General features: G+C 46.8%; 2 protein-coding genes across 4 annotated transcripts in view; one reads left to right on the forward strand and one right to left on the reverse strand.

Annotated features, from left to right (window-relative positions):
• CYFIP2 (cytoplasmic FMR1 interacting protein 2) overlaps positions 1–20,531 on the reverse strand; it is a 130,573-nt gene that overhangs the window by 31,410 nt on the left and 78,632 nt on the right. For all 3 annotated transcript variants that reach the window (XM_024760134.1, XM_024760135.1, XM_024760136.1), the window contains 3 exons: positions 8,052–8,195; positions 6,427–6,517; positions 5,467–5,597 (listed from right to left, as the gene is read on the reverse strand). In XM_024760134.1, the coding sequence (XP_024615902.1) occupies positions 5,467–5,597; positions 6,427–6,517; positions 8,052–8,195 (366 nt within the window). The remainder of the gene's footprint in view (positions 1–5,466; positions 5,598–6,426; positions 6,518–8,051; positions 8,196–20,531) is intronic.
• FNDC9 (fibronectin type III domain containing 9) lies at positions 17,477–19,806 on the forward strand. The gene has a single exon (XM_024760145.1). It carries the CDS (start codon positions 18,305–18,307, stop codon positions 18,986–18,988), a length of 684 nt encoding a protein of 227 aa, XP_024615913.1. The 5' UTR covers positions 17,477–18,304; the 3' UTR covers positions 18,989–19,806.

Raw genomic sequence — 20,531 nt, forward strand, 5'->3', positions numbered from 1 at the left:
CAATACGGAGTATCTGGCCCCAAATGTCAGTGGTGGTGATGTAGAGACACCTGCCCTGGATGGCCTCCGACAGCTCTCCCAGATCTGACCAGCATTCAGTTCTGTGAGTTTGGGCCTGAACTGTCCTCACGTCCTGTAAAGATAAGTAATTCTCTCATGACCGACCACTATAACCATGGCTCACTCTGTTATACGGAGGAGAAAATAAATAAACAACAGGCCCAAAGGCAGGGAACACTCTCAAGCCCTGCGTGGGAGGCTCTGCAGACTGAAGGGTTGTCTCCACAGGGACTCAGGCCCTCCCTTGCTCCCATGAAAGAATAGGGCCCTCTCCTGGTGTGTGTTGGCATAACAAACAATGGGCTGATGGCTCGAAAACCACACAAAATTTGAAATCTTGGTGATTGTGGAATAGTTCCCTTATGATTTCTCAGGGTAAAAGATACTAGAGGAAATTCTAGTCATTAGGAACAGAATTTCCTTTAAAAACACAACAGCCTTATAAATAGATACCTAACAAATATGGTCCATTTCAGATTCGATTCAACAAGTATCTATTAAAAGCCTGCCATGACCAGCCCTCTGTGGACACTTGATAAATGACAGACTCAGCACTACCACCGTGCACAGTGGGGAGAAAGACGGCTTTTCAATCAGATGTGTGGAGACGGCTTTTCAATCAGATGTGTGGAGACGGCTTTTCAATCAGATGTGTGGAGACGGCTTTTCAATCAGATGTGTGGAGACAACTTGGAAAGAAATGAAATTGAATTTCTACCTCTCACTCAACACAAACATCAATTCCAGGTGAATAACAGACTTAAAGGTCTCTTACGCCTGGAAAGGCTGAACTCTAAAACTCTGAGAAGATAACATATCTTCATGACTTAAGAGTAGGGGACACTTGTTTGAACAAGTCACAAGAGCATCAATCATACAGGAAAAAGAAAGGGTAAATACAATAAACCTGAAGAACTTCTGCTCATCGGAAGACATGCCACAGAAATATATTTGTAATACATGTATCTATAATATATAAATCATGTCTACCAGTCAATAAGGAAAAGATAACTCAGTAATAAATAGGCAAAAATACTGAACAACATTTCACAAGAGAGGCTGTCCAAATGGGAATGCCATATGGAAAGAGGCTCAGCATTATTAGCCATCAGGGAAATCAAAATCAGAGTGAGATATCGCAACATATCCACCAGAACGGCTATGACTGAAAAGACAGACAAATCCAACCGGTCATGAGCGTGTGAAGAAAAAGCACTCTCATGCGTTGCTGAACGGGAGTATACACTGGTACAACCACCTCGTATAGCTGTTTGGTAGTATCTACTGAAGCTAAACATATGTCTACACATTGATCCAACCATTTCACTACTAGATATTAACCCAATAAAAATGAGAGCATACATCCACCAAAAGAAATGTATAAGAACATTCATAGTATCTTTATTCATAATGGTATCAAGCTGTAAACAATCCAAACATACATCCACAGTAACATGGATGATTCAACTAGTCTATGTAGTGGGAATACTGCATACTCCATATGCAGTTGACCCTGGAACACATGGGTTTGAACTGTGTGGGTCCACTTATTCACGGATAGTTTTCAATAGTAAATACTGCGGTACTACAAGACTCGTGGCTGGTTGAATCTGCAGATTGGAACCATGGATATGGAACGGCAGATATGGAGGGCCGATGTAAAGTTACACACAGATTTTCAGCTATGCAGAGGGTAGGTACCTCTAACCCCCACGTTGTTCAAGGGTCAACTATATTACTGTACGCTTGTTAGACCTTCATTAAAAACACCAAGCAAACAAACAACCCATCCCATAGGGATATACATGTTTTCCTGTACTGCTATCGCACCCTGAATTTTTATAAACACCGAACTTAAAGAAGAAAATATATCTTTGTCCAGACAATCAATCTTTTCAATTTATATTCTCACCATCCACAAATCAATGATACACTAATAATCTGTTAAAAAAAAAAAAAAAAGGCAAGCCACAGAGTAAGAGAAGGTATTTGTAGCATATATACTGATATGGAACCCACCACAGGACAGAACCCTGCAAACATTAGAAAAAGACAACACGAGTGGGCAAAAGGCTTCTTACTTTGTCCTTTTCAGAGTCCTTCCAGTTTCTCTGAAACTACGATATAACTACTCATATTTTTAAAATTAATTTTTAGTTCAATGATAATCATGAATTTATTTCCCTTGTAAAAAATTCGACATTCCAGATACGGCAAAAGTTCCTGTTGACCTCTAATCTTAGCTCCCTCCCTCATACCTAGAGAAAAATGACTGAATTATTTGGGATGGTTTTCCTAGATTTTTTTTCCAACGCAGGGTTATTTTGTGAGCTTTATTTTGCTTATTTTACTTTATGGCATCATAATGTGTGCCTTGTGTCGGAACTCACTTTTTTTCCACTCAGTATTATGTCTTTCACCATTTTCTATGTTGTATGTGCAAAGCCACTTTCATTGATTGTTACACAGTCCTCCAGAGCACAGATGTTCCAGTTTAAATCGCCCTTCCTCTACAGACATGTATTAAGAGTATCTCCTTCCTCCCTCTCTCCCCTCTTCCTATCGTTTTTTTATTAGTCCTCCTATTTAATGAGAACAATCAATATGTCATTTGAATATTTAATTCCAGCTTCATAAATTAAAAAGCTCCTGCCTCATTCTAATCTTGGAAAGCACTGCCTTAGCTTGGGGATTTCCCCAGATGTCTAAGTAGAAAGCAGAGTACACAGCTTTGGGGAGCCCTGATTCTCTCTATGTCCCCTCCCCACCCCCATTCCCCCAAGGACTGGGATCAGTACCAGAAACGTTTGCTTTTGGTCTTTCACCTCTGCTGCTGATGTGCTGTGTGACCTCAGGCAAGTTGTGCCCTCTCTGGTTCTCCACTTCCTCACTTATGCATAGAGGGGGTTGGGACACATATACTGTTGGAGTCTCAGCTCTGAAGGTCTTTGATGTGAGTGTTCTGTTGTCCTCTGCGGTATATGCAACCGACCACCTAGGCAGGGATGCTTGAGACAGAATTTTCCTTTCCTTGTAGCCTCATCCACAGTCTGCCTCTTGGGGTCTATACAGGGGAAGCTAACTGATGCTCCGCATGAAAGGCGGCGCTGACGAGAGACGCTAGGAACTGAGGCCTCAAGGACCCGTCCTCCCCCATCTCCACGTCTCTTGGTGCTCCTCTTCCTGTGGCCTTGAGCGTTTTCGTTGCGGAGCACAGGCTCCGGACGCGCAGGCTCAGCGGCCATGGCTCACGGGCCCAGCCGCTCTGCGGCATGTGGGATCTTCCCGGACTGGGGCACGAACCCGTGTCCCCTGCATCGGCAGGCGGACTCTCAACCACTGCGCCACCAGGGAAGCCCTCGCCTATGTATCTTATCCCTGTGACTTCTGATGGCTACGTTGCCATAGCAACCAGGCCCACTGAACCATGTTAAAAACCAGTTAGCCGGAAGAGGAACACTTAGCTGTCTCAAGAGTCCATCTAAAGGGGCACAGAGAGGCTATTACTCCCCACAGAAGAAAGGCACATCAGGCTGTGTTTCAGAGACCGTCAGGTGGGAAGGGTCTGAGAGAGCAGCTGGTCCACATCCCTGGCTGCAGAGCTCACTCGGTTCGAGGCAGGAATCCTCTTGGGCTCTTATTCTAAGATCTTGCTCTTACTGCTTCCTTCCCACCTCTCTCTACCTTTGTTCCACCTCCTTCCAAATTCCTTCCTTTTCCTGCCCTTCTCCCTGTGCCTCCTGCCTCCAAGACGACCCCTGGACTGAACAGCTACAAATAGCCTTGCCCTTCACTCACCTTCCAGCTGCTTCTTCTCCCAACAGGCAAAGGGCCTTTAAGAAAGTAAATCAGACCCCCCCCTCCCCATCTCACAGCATCCTAAGGTTTCCCGCGGGGCCCACGCGGCCCAGGACTGAGGCCACCCACCTCTCTCACCTCAGCCCCCACCTGGGCGACATTACCTCTTCACTCCAGCTCACTCCAGGGTTCTCTCCATTTCTGAAAGACCTCAAGCTCCATCCTCTCCAAAAACAACACAGCCTTCCTGGCACCTGTGACTCTCTATCTGTCCTGTTTCTCTGTTTATTCTTTCACAGCACGTACCATCTGCATTCACATCTCTGGCTGTTTACTGCTTCAGTCGCCACCCTCTCCAGAATAAAAATGGTAACAATTTGTCTCTCTCATTCATGGCCATTTACGCACCACTTAGGACTGCACCTGGCAACGAGCGGGCTCTCAATACCCTTTTGCCGAATGTGTGTGCGGACAGAGGAAGGCAGGAATGGATGCTGAAAGATGCTCCTGCTGCGTCCTGAGACCACTTAGAAAGCGGGCTCTCAATACCCTTTTGCCGAATGTGTGTGCGGACAGAGGAAGGCAGGAATGGATGCTGAAAGATGCTCCTGCTGCGTCCTGAGGATCAAGCAACACCCCTCTGCATTACCTTCCACTGCGCCGCTGTACCAGTCACCACGCGCCTGGAGGGCTGGGCCCACCTGTGGACGCCTCATTGGACCAGAGCAAAGTGGAGAGCGCTGGGAGTGTGTGGAGAACGCAGCCTCTGTGATTAAGCCATGAGGGCTGGCCCGGGGGAAGAGAGTGCGCTGGTTCCGTGTGGTCCCGAGACGTGGAAGCACAGGGACTCGTGCTTTTGCCCATTACGCTAACTCTGACCAATTATTTGGTTCTTACTGTACTCACTTTATATGCCTTATCTCCTTTCAGCCTTTAAACTGCACTGCAGGGTAGAATCACTGTCTTCCATCACAACAAAAGGAGACAACACTACATGCCCTTCCCTTAGCCTGAAACAGCTGTCTCTAGTTCTCCACCAGGCCAATTCCTGGTCATTTTCCAAGTCATCTCCTCAGAGAAGTCCTCCCTCACCCTCAAGACCACACCAGGTTTTAGGTTCCCAGCGGACCGGACCTGGCACTCATCCCTCGCAGCACTTGCTGTGACAGTAAACACATTGTTTCTGTGTAAACACTTGTTCAGTGCAGGTCTGCCCTCCACCATCCAGGACACGAGGTGGGGCCAGCTACCGCTGCATCCCCTAGTGCAGTGCCCAGACTGTGGCAGCCAGGAGTTAACCACGTGTCTAGGGAGTGAATGGAAAACCCAGGCTCCGAAGGACTGCTGAGGCCCTGCCGCTAGTGGAGGGGGTCTGGGATGGAACCCAGGCCTGTCTGACTCCAGGGCCTGCTTCCCCTCAGTGTCCGAATGGTCGGAGTGGTCTGAATGGAATGGAGAGGAGCGTGTGCCCGCCCTGGAAGAGCACAGAACTAAGCTGCAGGGCTCCCGGGCGGGGTGCGCTAGAGGGGCCTCGGGCATCTGTTGAGGTTGGGGGGGGGGTCCCTTCCATCCTCGAGACATGCCAGTCCCTCGGGGCTCAGGACTCACCAGAGCTTGCTCGATAAGCAGGCAGAACAGGATGGCGTTTCCCACCTCCCTCAGACTCTGGAACACGTCGGTTTTGAGCTCTGCGTACTCGATGATGTCCTTCAGCTGGTGGTGGAAGAACTCCAGGATCCCTGGGAGATGCAGGGGGATGGTCAGCTGGAGGTTCGTGCTAATCACTATCTGCAGGATGTCACGTAATACTCATAACGATACCAGGGACTAGGCACAGTTACCCCCATTTTCAAATGAGGCTCAGAGAGGGTAAGTGGCGCGTCCACACTCACACAGCTAAGTGGCGCAGCTAGGAACGAAAACTAGAGCTTTCGGCCCCAGCCCTTTCCTCCTCTGATTCACACTGACCCAGGGCCGGACATCTTGGTATTCAGAAAAAACCCCTGGGGCCAAACTCCTAGTCTCCACCTTTCCCCACCCCTCAGGCCCTAAATTCAGTCCACGTGCTTTCACTGTTAGGAAAGGAAAGACTTATTTCTCTGCGCAGAGGTGGAGCGGCAAAAACTCCTATTTCCTGACTTACCTTAGAAATGTCACTTTGTGCCACACCTGGGGCACCGGCCTCTTTCAAACAGACACATATGGAGGAAGGAATGTAGACGTGCTGAACTAAGGAAGGCCTTTACAGCTATACCTCGCTATTCATGATTTAACTGTTCTCTCATTTGTGGACCTCTTCCAGCTTCCGGGCAGTGCTGTGAAGCAGGTCCAGTGGGCATCATTTACTTTCACTGATGGAAGATGATACTATTACTCAGGGGGATTAAAAATGGTCCAAGGTGATTCAGTGGCAGAGGTAGGGTGCAAACCCAGTGCTCTGACAGCTTGCTGCCATGTTAGAGAAGCAAATACTTCAAGGTAGATGGCCAGACTCTCCTTCCACAGTGGGATGGGTCTGGACTATTTTCCTATCACCGCACCCAGCCCCTGGTACCCCTGGTCACCAACCTGGGGAGCCGTACTCATGCCGGGGCAGGCGGCATATCTTGGGCATGACCTCGATCAGTGTTTTCACATATTGGAGAATGGTCCCTTGGAGCTGACGAAAGAAGAGGACAAGATGAGTGAAATAATCCACCGCTGCTGCATACGTGTATCTTGGGGCTGAACGCTGGGCTACTGGGGCATATGGAGGTTCTGTTGAGACCCGTGGGTAAGTGCTATAGACTGAATATTTGTATTCCCCCCAAATTCATATGTTGAAACCCTAATCCCCAGTGTAATGGTATTTGCAGATGGGGCCTTTGGGAAGTAATTAGGTTATGAGGGTGGAGTCCCCATGATGGGATTAATGCCCTTATAAGAAGAGAGGGGAGAGAGAGACATCTCTCTCGCTCTGCCATGTGAAGACACAGGAGAAGGCAGCTGGCTGTGAAGTAAGAGGAGGGTCCTCACATGTTGCCACTGTGATCTTGGACTTCCAGCCTCCAGAACTGTGGACAATAAACATTTGTGGATGAAGCCGAACGGTATATTTGTTACAGCAGCCCGAGCTGCCTAAGACAGCAGGGCACTGCTCCCTGAGAGGAGAGGCAGGCTCTCTCCCAAAGGTGGGGGGCAGCCTCCTTGCCCTTTGTAAGGAAACATGGGCCTTTTTAAGACAGAAAAGGGAACGCTCTCAGTGTTACCTTGGGCTTATAGACTTCAAGGAGGGCAATTTCTAGGCATGGGGTCCCTTCTGGGGTTGGAGTACTTACATGAGATCCAAACTAAGATCTAAAATGAAATGGGGCCAGGGAGCTATGAAGACTGAGACAATATATAATTTAAGCATGGAAAATTCATGGCACATTCATCCCTCCTGTGTCCCAGGCAGACATCGTTAATCAATTACCACATCTTCCTTCTTAAATTTAGCTTCACAACCTGGAACAACGCCTGGTTATACACAGCTGCTACCAGAGGACTGGAGTTAAGAGGTGAATCCTGTTTGCTATTCCTGACATGGATATGCATTAATCCGTTTCTCTTTTGTCATCTCAAAATTTTAAGAAAATTTGTTGAAATGTTTCAGCCTTGCTGCAGCAGTGTCCTGGGGAATTAAATGAAGGTTCAGATGGCCATACTTGGGGTGGACATAGAATGGTGGCAAAGGTCTATGGAATTCCCTCGAGGCCAGCGGAGTATTGGTAGCACCAGTCATCAAGAAATTCCAAGGGGGAGAAGCGTGGTGATTTATTAGAGATGTCTGCCATGGGCATGGGAGGGAAAATGGCAGCACATGTGTCATGGATTTGTCAAGCTCAAATTAGATAATGCAGCACAGGAGATGGGTATGAGCAGTCATTAGTAGGCCTTCAAGTCAAAATCAAGATTGCTGAGTTCAGTTAGTAAGTACTGGGAGTGAGCTCAGCATCAGAAAAGGAGAGGCAAAGCCACAGGTCAGAAGATGCACTGAAATGTTACAGAGTGATAGGTAAGAGGAATCAGGGGATAAGGGCAAAGGATTCCCTGGGTGATTCCTCTAGACAGAGCTGAAGAGCCTGTGACTTGATTTTCCAGGCCAGGTAAAAAGTGAAAACAAGCCTCATTCCTCTCAACCCTTACGGCCCGTCCCAGGCCCCCTTCCTTACCAAGCTCTTGACGATCTTCAGCAGTTCCTCCATGACCACAGCGATGCCCTGGTAACCCAGGAGTCTGCAGATGGTCTTGAAATGAGGGGGTCCCACGAAGTTCCTATAGGAGCTGTAGATGTGGCTGTAGGCAATGTTGAGAGGCTGGAAAACAGAGGATGTGGCCAAGTCAGTGGCAGAGAACTGTGAGTCCTAGCAGGAGGTGTTTCAATCATAGAAAGGATAGAAACTTGATATCCTTGTTCTCTCACTGGGGACCTCTATGAATACATTTTGCAAGCTGCTCATAGAGAATGGTGGTCAGTGACCACAGGATCCAGCGAAGGTCATCAGATGGGGCAGCAGTTCCCTAACAGAAGAGGAGAAAAGGCCTCCAGGTAAATATATTTTTAATAGGACTCATGCTACCCACAACTGTCCACACACAAACCAGGACTTTCACAATTGAGCTATGGGATGAGGGTAAAACAAATGACTTCCTTTCTCTAGGGGTATTTTCAGTGCTAGGAACTGGCTGGAAAGACCATGTAAGAACTCAGCAGCTGCTTCAACACTGCCTTCTTTCTACGCTGAGGCGCCTCCATCTATCACAGGGAGGCGTCTTGGGGACCAAGAGGCCTGGGAGGCAGGAGACCCCTGCTGAGTGCGTGGGAAAATCGCATTGGCTTTTTGAGCCTCAGTTTCTTCATCTGTGAAATAAGGGGGTTGGATTACAACAGTGGTTCTGTAGCTTTTCCATTAGCAATTAAAACAAAAAAGATGCCACGGAAACAAGCACATGAAACAGACAGAAGCAGAGTTGCTCTGATTGGGTGCTGGTTGGGGGCCACCTTCATTGTCCTCTGGACCCCATGAGACACCATCACTGAATTAGTGGAATCTCTTTAAGATCTTTCTGTCTGAGAATACAGGGCCAAAATAAAGGGCTCTGAATTGGTCTCACCTAGCTGGTGATACACTAAGGTGATCATTGACTTTGTTTTGAAATGCTGCCACTTACGGAGCACCTCATGCCAGGCTTCATGACGCCCTCCAAGTGCATTTTCATTTAATCCACACAACCAATGTATGTGATCCGTGATCCATACAATTCTTGGCCCTAATTCACAGATGAGGGAACTGAGGCTCAGGGTGGTAAGTAGCTTGTGCAAGGTCACACAGTTAATTAGGTAACTGAGCCCTGATCTGAACCCAGGTGGCTGTGATTCCAAAGGCCATGTTCTTAACCTCTACCTACAATGGTGAACTTTGGAAGCTGAATTATTACGTAAACCATAACCTTTTTTTTTTTTTTTTTAAGAAAAAACTTCACTTCTAACCTTAGTTCTGAGTATAATTTTCCTATCGGGAATTGTAAAAATCTTGTACACAGAACATGCAAATATGGAAAGACCACATCTGATATTCTATTAGCTGAAATTCTCTATAAGCTGGCTAATTAGAAATCCTACATGAATTAAATAGGAACTGTAATGATGCTTTTGGAGTTCTGCAAGATTCTCAACTCTGGAGCCATCAAGGGAAGATTTAATTATGTTCAGTCTAGGTTTTGCATTAAGTACGTTTTACTCTACACGAATTATTCTAAACTTTACAAAACAAGCATCACAATTATAGTACCCTTGAATAATGAGGATACACGAGGAACACAATTAGAGTGCCCACTAATAACAAGAATTCGTGAGGAATCAGAACACCCACTCATCCAGCAGGTTGAATAATAGTTCTCTTGGTAAGCTAATGCCTATATATGGGGAGGCCTGGAATGTGAGAAAGCAGCGTTCTGCACTCAACACTGGTGTGCTGTCACAGCAAAACTTTGCCTGAGCCTGGGGGAGGGATCCCTTGCAGGTAGTTACTAAAGATTTCTAAATGGTATGGGGCAGCAGTGGTTTATGTAAGGAGGGAAAATATAACTGATTAAAAGCATGATGTTCACTGAGTTGATGGTCAGCAAATCCTGGAGTATATGAATTGTTGAGTTTGATTTAGTCAACCATGGGGCCAGCCCATGTAATTTTCTGTGTATGGAGCCAACCATTTTACTGTCTCTGTAACAGGCCACCCTGCCAAACAGGGCTGGGACCAGGGAGAGGTGAGTGAGGTGGCGCTAGGGCACACGTGGTACACGGCACTCACCCTCCCAAGTGAATGCAACTTAGTTCTGGCCCTGTAATCAAAGGCCCACTCTGTAGTCTCCTGTTTCCTCTCCAAGGATGAGGCGGGTATAAAACAAACACCAGATACACCATGGCTTACCTCTGGTCGGGGAAGGAGAGTGACTAGAAAGGGGCATGAGAGAACTTTCTAGATGATGGAAATGCCCTACATGTTGACTGGGTTCTTGACTACACACATGTATACATTTTTCAAAATTCATGAAAGTATATGTACACTTAAGATCTGTGCATGTTATTGACTGAATGGTTGTGTCCCTCCCAAATTCTTATGTTGAAATCTTAACCCCTATTGTGATGGTATTAGGAGGTGGGACCTTTGGGAGGTAATTAAGTCATGAGGGTGGAGTACTCATCAATGGGATTAGTGCCCTTGTAGGAAGACACATGAGAGAGCTCTACGTCTCTCTTTTCTCCATCATGTGGGATACGATGAGAAGAAGGCTGTCTGCAAACCAGGAAGTAGGCTCTCAACAGACACTGGATCTGCTGGCACCTTGATCCTGGACTTCCCACCCTCTAGAACTGTGAGAGATCATTGCTGTTTAAGCCACCTAGTTACCGTATTCTTGTTATAGCAGCCTGAACTAGGACAGTGCATTTTATTGCTTATGATTATACGTCAATAACAAAAGTAAATTAAAAAGCCCCCTGGGCTATATCATAGCCTAATTTACTTCCCAACATTTGCTTTCAAAGATAAAAAAACATGATTTGAGTTTCTTCCCAAAGAGGGTTGCAGCTTAAGCCTGCACAGGCATGTAAGAAGGATGACTGGGCTGTGCTCACAGCCTGAGGCGAGGGGCCCCTCATGGACTCCCAAGAGAGCTGCCTCCTCACTCCCCACCCACACCAGGTGCTGCAGCCTCTCCTCTGAAACCAGTAAAGCTCTGGGCATGTTCAGTCTTCTTTCAAATATCCCGTGAAAGGAACTTTTGAGCAGCAGGGAGCTTTCAATGGATATCCCTGGAGGGGACGAAAAGCAATCAGCTACTTTTTTCCCCCTGTATGATTCTCTGACTTATTTTCCTGCTTTGTCTGAGTCCAGAGTTATTTACTGGGGTGGGCACACCTGATTTCAAATTCCAGTTCCATCAATTTACTAGCTAGATGATCTTGAGCAAATTACTTAAACCCTCTTAGCCTTGGTCTTCCCTAAGTAAAGATAATAATACCAACTCCTGTAGGGTTGTTGGAGGTTTAAATGAGATGACATACATACGGCACTTGGCATGGTGCCTGGCACGCTGGAAGCACCCACTGAAATAACAGCCCTTCATATGCCTTCGTTTTGGTAATTTGGTAAGTAAAGACTATGAAAATACAGCTTCCTGGTCAAATTTCCCCCAGCAGCTTCGGCTACAGTCATGATCCCCTGAATGTGGACAGTACATCTGTGGGGTACAATTTCATACAACACGGTGTATCCTACACAGTGATGTGACAGAGGGTAGAGCTGAGACCAGCTGACGGAACATACCCAAAAATGCAGATTTTGCTCAATATTTAGAACTTTATAAAAATAGGAGCTGTCCAACAACAGACTGTGCTGGGTAAGGACGGAGACACATGACATAGGGGTGTTAGAAGGGAGACCTGCCTGGAACAGAGGGTTGGAATAGATGTGTTATTAACTCCCCTCTGAAGTGCAAGCTCCAGTGTGGTCCTCCGGGCGCTCATCTTTCTTAGCGGTCTTCTTAACCCCCACTCCCACCCAAGGAGTTTCTAATATAAGCCTCCCTTAGCACTCCCTGGCAAGCACAAATAAAAATATATTTGGGTAGGTGGAAACTGTTCAGCAGCTCTCCCCAGTTCTAGGCAGAGAAGAAGAATTGTGGAATTGTTGTATCACACACAGGGCTTAAAAAAAAATCCCCCTTACAGACCCGCTCAATGCACATAGGAGGCCTCTTGTTGACATTCCTCCATCAGTCTTGGATTCTGGTCTGGACCATTCAGGCCTCAGCTGATGGCCCAAGGACCAGCATGAAATGAGCAGAATTCAAATCCTCCTTCTAAGTGAGCAAGCTCCCCTTATTCCCCAACTCCCCCCACCAAAAACACACCACACCCATGCAGGAGGAAACACATACACATGCCGCAAAGTACATGCACACACACCCACGCAGGGCACCCATCTGACCTGCTGGCTCAATAGGAGGCTGGGCCCTATTGAGAAAATGTGGGAATGTGGGAGCCGGGGCATTTTCTGAGGTTTGGCAAAGAAAAACAGGAATGCGACATGACTTCAGACGTTGGAAACCTGCTACAAATCTCTTATACTGAACCAATCCTGCTAGCTGACTCAGGCTACGATCAATGCCTGCCTTTCGCAACTAATTATGTACCCTGTTTAGGATGTCTCACTTAAAATCAAGCTTGGTTAAATCGATCCTGCACAAAATAGACGCCTTTATGAGATCTCACGAAATCATCCCGATTCAGGAATTGGGACACATTAATGTGTGACACTGATGCACTTTTTTTTAAAGGCGAAACAGTGTGTGTGTGTGTGTGTGTGTGTGTGTGTGTGTGTGTGTGTGTTTGGGGTTTTTTTTCCTGGCTGCACCATGAGATGTGTGGGATCTTAGTTCCCTGACCAGGGATTGAATCCGTGCCCCCTGCATTGGAAGCACAGAGTCTTAACCACTGGACACCAGGGAAGTGCTGGTGTGTATTTTGAATACCCCTGAGGTCGAATCAAGGCTCATACTAGGGCAATGTTTAGATACCGATGATGACGCTAAACAAAAGACCAAACCCACAATCTCTAAAGACCAAAACATTACTGGGAAGTTATTGGTATAATTTAAGGAATGATTTGTGCCACAATCTATATCACTTGCAAGGCTGTTTTATGATAGACTCTCTACAAGTTAATTACTTAGACATATTTTTAAAGTTTCCACTCATATACTAATTTCAGTTACTAGACCAGTTGCTAAAGGCTTTTTACATTTAATATTACCCCTAAGTGACAGAGCTCTTAGGCAGGGGTACTTGGACTCCAAACTCCGGAAGAGGAAACACTTGCTGACTGCATTTCTCCAAAGGTAGTTGATGTTTTCGCTGCTTCTGCTGGCTACCTTCGGGTGGCTGGGTGTTTCCTCTGAGGTCTTTTAATTCCTTGCCTGTTCCTATCACCCTGGAATCCACCAAATTGCGAAGTCCTGCCTCTAGCTCTCTGACAAGTCAACCACAAGGCAAAGAGCTGCTACTGACCACCTATGACTGAAGGTTGACCCAGCAGTGCGGCAGTGCATCAAGGAGGCTGGCCAGGAGCTTGGGCTCTGGACCGACAGACCTCAGCGTAGGGCCCTGCTCTGCCACAGCCTAGCTTTGTGATACTGGTCAAGTTACTTAATCCCTCTGAGCCTCAGTTTCTCCCTTTGTACAATGGTGATAAGACGGCCTACCTCAAAGAGCTCCCCATGGGTAAAATGAGAAAACACATTTTCTCGTGCACTGAAATGTTCTCAGTGGTTATTTCTGTGGCATAGGATTTTTGATTGCTGTCTTTGATCTTTCTGATACTCTTTATGTACAACGAGCATGTACATTAAAAAAAAAATAAAGCTGTTTTAAGGGGAGAGAAAAGGAAGGAAGCACCAGGCAGAGTGCAAACCTGATCCATTACAGCCTCTGGATGAAGCTATGACCAACTCAGGAGATGGCTCTGACCCACGGACATTTTCTTCTTAATAATAATGTCTACTCTTCCTAAGCTCAGCACTACAGAGATGGGTTCGTCTCACTGCTACAACATTATCAGGTGGGTAGTATTGATATTTGGCCTAGGAAAGTCAGAAAATTTGTCCAAGGCCACAGAGTCAGGATTTGAACCTAGCCTGGGGACTTCAGCCCCTGGGTGCCAATCAGCTTTGGGACCAAGGTATGCTCTCTCACTGTCCCTTCACTGCCACCTTCAGGGAGGGAGCAGGGATCCCACTCTTGGCTGGTTTCCTCTGGCAATGATTTACTACTGGTGTAAACCAACCAGGGACCACCTGGCCTGACAGCTGAAGAGGCTGCCACTCAGGTGACTGCAGAAGAGTCCTGCCTAAAGGTGAAGACAGTGAGCCTGGCTGGGGTGCGATCTCCTGATGTCCCCAGATGATCTGTCTCATCCACAAGGGCTCACTGGTTTCTCTGGGTGCTGCTGGGGAATGGTGATGGCCCTAAGGAGCAGGATAAGCCCTGGACTTGGAGGCAGGGACCCGGGTTCCACTCCTGGCTCTGCCACTAATCAGTCACCCAGCCGGAGGAAAGACATCCCTTCTCTCCGGATCTGCGAACCAAGAGGACTTCTAGGCCTTACATCCTCCAAGTGTCTCAACTTCTCAAATAAAAAGCCAGGGTGAAAAATGGCATCCAGGAGCATTAAAAATAAATTCTTGTTTTCAGTGGCAAAGGCTTGAGCTCCATCTCGTCACTCCACAGGCCCCCTAACGCTGGTATTTTTATTCCCCTCAAAATAACCTTTTCAAAAGGCATCTGCAAACTACTGCGTTGGCCTTTCTGTGGAGAGGACGCTTTCATGCTCTGCAGGGAGTCGCCATTAGCATGCATTACAGCAGATTCTAGACAGACCCCTGCGAAAACTGAATGCCACGGGAGGGAAGCACAGAGCAAGTGTCTAATTGAGGGACACCAGGCATTCCGAGACCCCAAGCCCTCACAGAGACCCTTGACCCAGGGAGGGTCTGTGACTCACCGGGCAACTCTTTATAACTTTTTGATTATCACTGACGTGAATCAAAAGGAGACCTTCATGGGTCCACTTGGATACTTTGGCCAAGAACCAAGAAGAAACAAGATGACTTTTAAAAATGCCTAATTTGTGTTATATGATTCAGGTCTAAATCCATCGGAGCTAGGGCTGCTGTAACAAATTACCACAAACATGGTGGCTTCAAACATTCGAATCTCTCACAGTTCTGGAGGCCTGAAATCAAGGTGCTGGAAGGGCCATGCTCCCTCCAAAGGCTCTAGAAGAGAATCCTTCCTTGCATCTTCCAGCTCCTGCAGGTCCCTGGCAGTCCTTGGCTTATGGCAGCATCACTCCAATCTCTGCTTCTGTCTTCACATGGCTCCTACCCTTTGCATCTCTCTGTGTATGAACCTCCCTCTCCTTTCTCTTATAAAGACACCAGTCATTGGATTTAGGGCTCCCCCTAAATACAGGATGATAACATTTCCAGATCCTTACCTAATTAAATTCACAAAGTCCCTACCTCCAACTAAGGTCACATTCTGAGGTTCTGGGTGGACCTGAATTTGGTGAGGGGTAGGGGTGGGGAATGCTCAAACCAACTCAGTACGAGTGTCCTGGCGGTTCAGCAAGCCTCACATGCGTTCAGGCCTGGGCAGGGGGGTAGCACTCATGTTTTCTACCTGACATCCTGATCTAGCCCAAGCGATCAGCTTTACAGATGATGGAACTGAGGCCCAGAGAATAAGTGTCTTGACCAGTGGCATACAACTAGGTAATGTCACAGGAGGCAAGAGTAAAGAAAGAAGAGGGTGTAGAGGTGGGTAAGGAAGTGGGGTGGCAGTGGGGTGAGAGGGGATGAGGATGTAATTACCATTTTACTTGTGGGAAAACAAGAACGGCAGCTTTGCATTTGCAACCATTGTCCAAAGAAGGTCTAGATGGGGAAAAAAATGATAACTAGCTTATTAGAGACCCAATTTAGGAGACTTTTAAGAATTAGTACCACCCTGAGGATCAGTGTGCAGGGGACTGTTTGCCTTTTTTTTTTTTTTTTGGCCAAAGGAATGAGAGCTCCTCTCACTGGGCAAAAGCCTTTCCAGACTGGTCCCTGAAACATCCTGCGTACAAATGCCTGCTGGTTGCCATGGTGAATGAAACTGATCTGAAGAAATGAATAATGTGAGCGTTGGGGGCGACAGTGGAATTACTCACACAGTGGTGAGAGAGACATCAAGTAGAGCCCAGAGCAGAGGAGGGAGAAGGCAACACCCTTCAGCTTTGGTCCACTCTGCCTCTGAGGGCTGCGTTCTAACCGGATCCACTGTGAGCATCAGGTAAGGGACACAAATGGCTCTTCTTGGAAATGGAAATGGCTTTTCCTTTCACACTGCTTGGAGGAGGGCCAGGCAATGGTAATACGAACAGCTAAAAATAGGGGGGATTTAAAAACAGAAGCAGTGGAAGAAAAATAAATAATGGGAGACATTTAGTCGTAAAAGCTCTGAATGCTGCATCTTGATGGAAAGCTCTTCAAAATGTCTGCTGTAGAAAACTCAGTCTGCAAAGACAGCCAGCACAGATGTGAGGCAAACAGAAGAGATTCATGACAAGAAACAGCATTCCTGATCACTCCTGATGGAAGGGTTTATGAGGGCTATTGCCTCTGTATCGTAAGTAATGAATTAAGCTCTTTTCATTGTGGTCCCTATTTATAGGGGTGTGGCGGGGTGGACGGGTGTGTATGAGAAGGAGACCCATGGAGGGAGCGCAGATACTCAATGTGTTCTGCAAAGACTCTCGCTGGAGGGATCTGAGCACACCTGCCTTGTCCCTTTCATCCCCCATTTTTCTGGAAGAAAATTTCTAGCCAAACGGAAAGGAACCCCCCTTCCTGAGCATTTTAGTTCATTGTCATCCATAGAGAAGAAAAACAAGGCCTGAAAAATCATTCACTGCTGGGCATCTTCCTGTAGCTCACTTCCTCTAGGAGCACGGGCACGAACACAGGTGGTTGGAGGGAAGCAGGGAGGAGAGAAAGCAGCTCGTAATCGCAATCAGTGTGGCTTAATGTCCAATTCAGGTTAAAATCTGATCGACTGTTTTTTACTCTGTCATTGCAATCTGAAATGAAACCTTCTGCATTTCGTGTGGAAGAGGAGGGGCAGAGAACTGAGCTGGGTGAGATCTATCCGTAAACATACACAGGTTGACTATGGCTGTCTCTGAATTTTAGCTCAGGGGAAATTCAGTAGAGGAGAACAGTATCTCTCAAACACATAGAATTAAAAAGAAACGAAAAAGCTTGAAGATGGCGCACTTTTAGCAAAGCGAGAGGGCTGGCAATCTGAAGAGGGCTCATTTCACGTGTCAGGAAAAACGGCAACTCAGTCTTGGTACCAGCACCTCATTTTGCAATAACCTTCTACGACTAAACCCGGCAGCCTTGTCTTTGTAAATCCAGTGGTTACGTGGCTTTGGGTCTTGTACCTGTTAGCTGATTGCTCCTCTCAGATTGCTCATCTGTAGAATGGGAATCCAGTTCACAGGGTGTGATGAACAAAGGATATTTACTCTTATATGCTGAGCTTCTAGTGACCTGTGACATAGCAACTGCTCGCTGTTGCGGGTTATTACCATCATTAACAGTCACAGAACCAGCAGTATCAAACAGCAGCAGTTATGCTGGTATTTGGAGCTGATTATCTTGACCTAGTTGTGAAACTAATTTTCTGGGTAATTCGGCTTTGAAAAAAGCTAACGAATGGACAAAACATGAGCAGAGGCTTTGGGGAGAAATCAGCTGCCGCTGAGTGATGATGCAAATCTCTGGCTACGGGCAACAGCACTTGGAGGCTAAAAACACAGTGGCCAGAATGTTCTAGATGAATGAGCTCACAGCACTTGGGGCAGAAACAGGAGTTCCAGAGGGAAATTTTAGGTGAAACAACTGCCTGACCTGGAGGTCACAGACCCGTGGTGACTCACGTGGGGACTCTGAGGCTGTGCTGATTTGTCCTTTCACTGCCTTTTTTCCCCTTTTTTTAAGGTTTGGGAACAATGTTGTATTTAAAGAATCTGAGCCACGGCAGGATGAGGCTGGGGGATGTGCGTGCATCTCTTTTGGGCCTAATGGCCCCCAGCTTTGGCATGAGACAGCCCTGATTTGAACTGTGGTTCTGCCATTTCTCGGCTATGCCTAGCTGAGCACTGTCACCTCTTGGCCTCCATCTCTTTGTCTGTGAATCGGCGTCAATATTAGTCCCCATCTCGAATGCTCAATGAATGGTGGCTATGATTATCATAAATAAACACTTAAATGAGGAGATGACACTCTTCACTTTGATTCTGGTTTCAGAATCGAGATGAACATCGAGGTTGGGAACGTTTCTTATACGGGAGCCATCATTTCCTGGTCGTCCTCGGAGCCCTGCCTGGAGGACTATTACCATATTATGTATAGGCCCGATTGGAACAGCATCTTCTCTGGCTATCTTCGCTACAGCTTCCACCACGAGGAGAAGGTGCCTCGAACAATCAGCTCCGTGGTGCTGGAACACCTCACCCCTTCCACTCTCTACTTCCTGTGCATCAGCTGCAAGAAGATCCTCTTCCCCTACAGGCACTACTGCACCATGTTCCACACCCTGGATAAGAGTCCACTGGCTGCGGGAAGTTCCCTGGTGGACCCCCAGATCTCCCTTTGGGTGCTGATGGCCATTCTGCTGGCCTGCTTCACAGCAGTCTTAGCCTTCATCTGCCTCCAGTTCTGGTGTATCCGTTGCCATGAGCCTCGATGGTCCTACAGAGCCGGCCTCATGGAGGAAGCCAACGGCCTGGTGAGATGGCCAGAGGAGGCCCCGGGTCTGGGTCAGGGGGAGGAAGACCTGCAGGGGCTCCCCCTGGTGGAAGTGCCACGCAAGAACTCCGGAGCTGACGCGGAACCAGAAGCCGCAGCCGCAGCGGAGGAACAGGATGCCCCCGACGTGGGTGCCCTGAAGAGGGAGGGCGGTGTTCATCCTGCCGCACTGCCTCATTTTGGGGAGTGAGAGGTGGAGGGGAGGCAGCCCACATCAGGTAGCTTATAGCCCTCCACGCAGCAGGTCTCCGGTAAAATCGCATCTGTAGACTACCCATTCGCCTCCCCTCAAATGTCAGAGCTCTGACACATGGACCACCTGGTTGGATGAATGCCCTTTGGCAAAGCTTCTCTAGCTGGAAAACATATAACCCCCTGGTGTGCAAAGGGAGGAACACGGAATCTCTTAGGAGTGTCCATTAAGGGTAGGGTGTCTCAGTTAGGAATTAAAAGCATTTATTTCAATATTAAAACAACCATGAATATATTATGGTATAGAAAGTGAAATCTGCATGACTTAAATAAAGTACAAAACTTTCAGGAAATTTTTGAGTTGAAGATGGGCTCTTGAGTTATGCTTTCAGTCAGCTGAGGCAAACGTCCAGTCTCCTCTGCTGTTGAGGGGGATTATTTTGGAAAGATGTGAGAAGCCTTGCTCTAGAGTGTTTTCCAACTTTCAGCCAATCGCACACCACTTTGTACCCCATCTTCACCTTTTTTTAAACCACAGACTATCTTTACGATTATTAACAATACCTTTTCTTTAAATTGACTCATTTTTTAAACTTATTTTAAAACATAGTCTTATGCTACTCCCCAAATGAAAAACCAGCACCCTCCTGCTATAAATAGAAGGGAAGATACATAATAAATAGAATGAAAACAAAACAATACTAAATTTGACTTGGATACTATTGCCTACTAAGGACTCTGAGCTCAGGGCCTGCTCTCTCATCTCTGATCAAAAGGGAGATTAGGGCTTCCCTGGTGGCTCAGTGGTTGAGAGTCCGCCTGCCGATGCAGGGGATACGGGTTCGTGCCCCGGTCCGGGAGGATCCCACGTGCCGCGGAGCGGCTGGGACCGTGAGCCATGGCCGCTGGGCCTGCGCGTCCAGAGCCTGTGCTCCGCAACGGGAGAGGCCACAAGAGTAAGAGGCCCACGTACCGCAAAAAAAAAAAAGATAAATATACAAAAACCAATTGTGTATTTTTCTCTATTTTGACAATAAACACACAAAAATGAAAATAGAAAAATATTCCATTTATAATCTTGACAAAAAGTCCAAAATAGTTAGGAATAGATTTAAGAAGAAACACTTAGGGCCCATATGAAGAAAGCTATACAATCTCATGGAAGGATTGAACATGGGATCTGAACATATGGGAAGACATACCATGCTCCTGGACGGGAAGACTTAATATCATAGAAATATCAAAATTCCCCAGATCAGTTCCAAACAGAGTGAAATATTTATATGGAAGAGTAAATGCCCGAAAATAGCCAAAAAGTTATGGAAAGTAAAAACAGTGCAAAAGAATTTATTTGTATCAGAACAAACTTCAAAAGCAATCAATGGAGTATTAGTATAGGAACAGGGAAATAGATGAATGAAATATACAGAACAGGAAATCCAGAAATAGATACCAAATATATATCAGAATTTAGTTTTTAACAGAGTGAACCTTTGATTATTTAATAAATGATGCCGGCACAATTTCAGTGCACCCAGAAG

Source organism: Neophocaena asiaeorientalis, unplaced genomic scaffold (genome assembly GCF_003031525.2).
Source record: "Neophocaena asiaeorientalis asiaeorientalis breed wild unplaced genomic scaffold, Neophocaena_asiaeorientalis_V1.1 scaffold336, whole genome shotgun sequence".
Classification (NCBI taxonomy): Eukaryota; Metazoa; Chordata; class Mammalia; order Artiodactyla; family Phocoenidae; genus Neophocaena; species Neophocaena asiaeorientalis.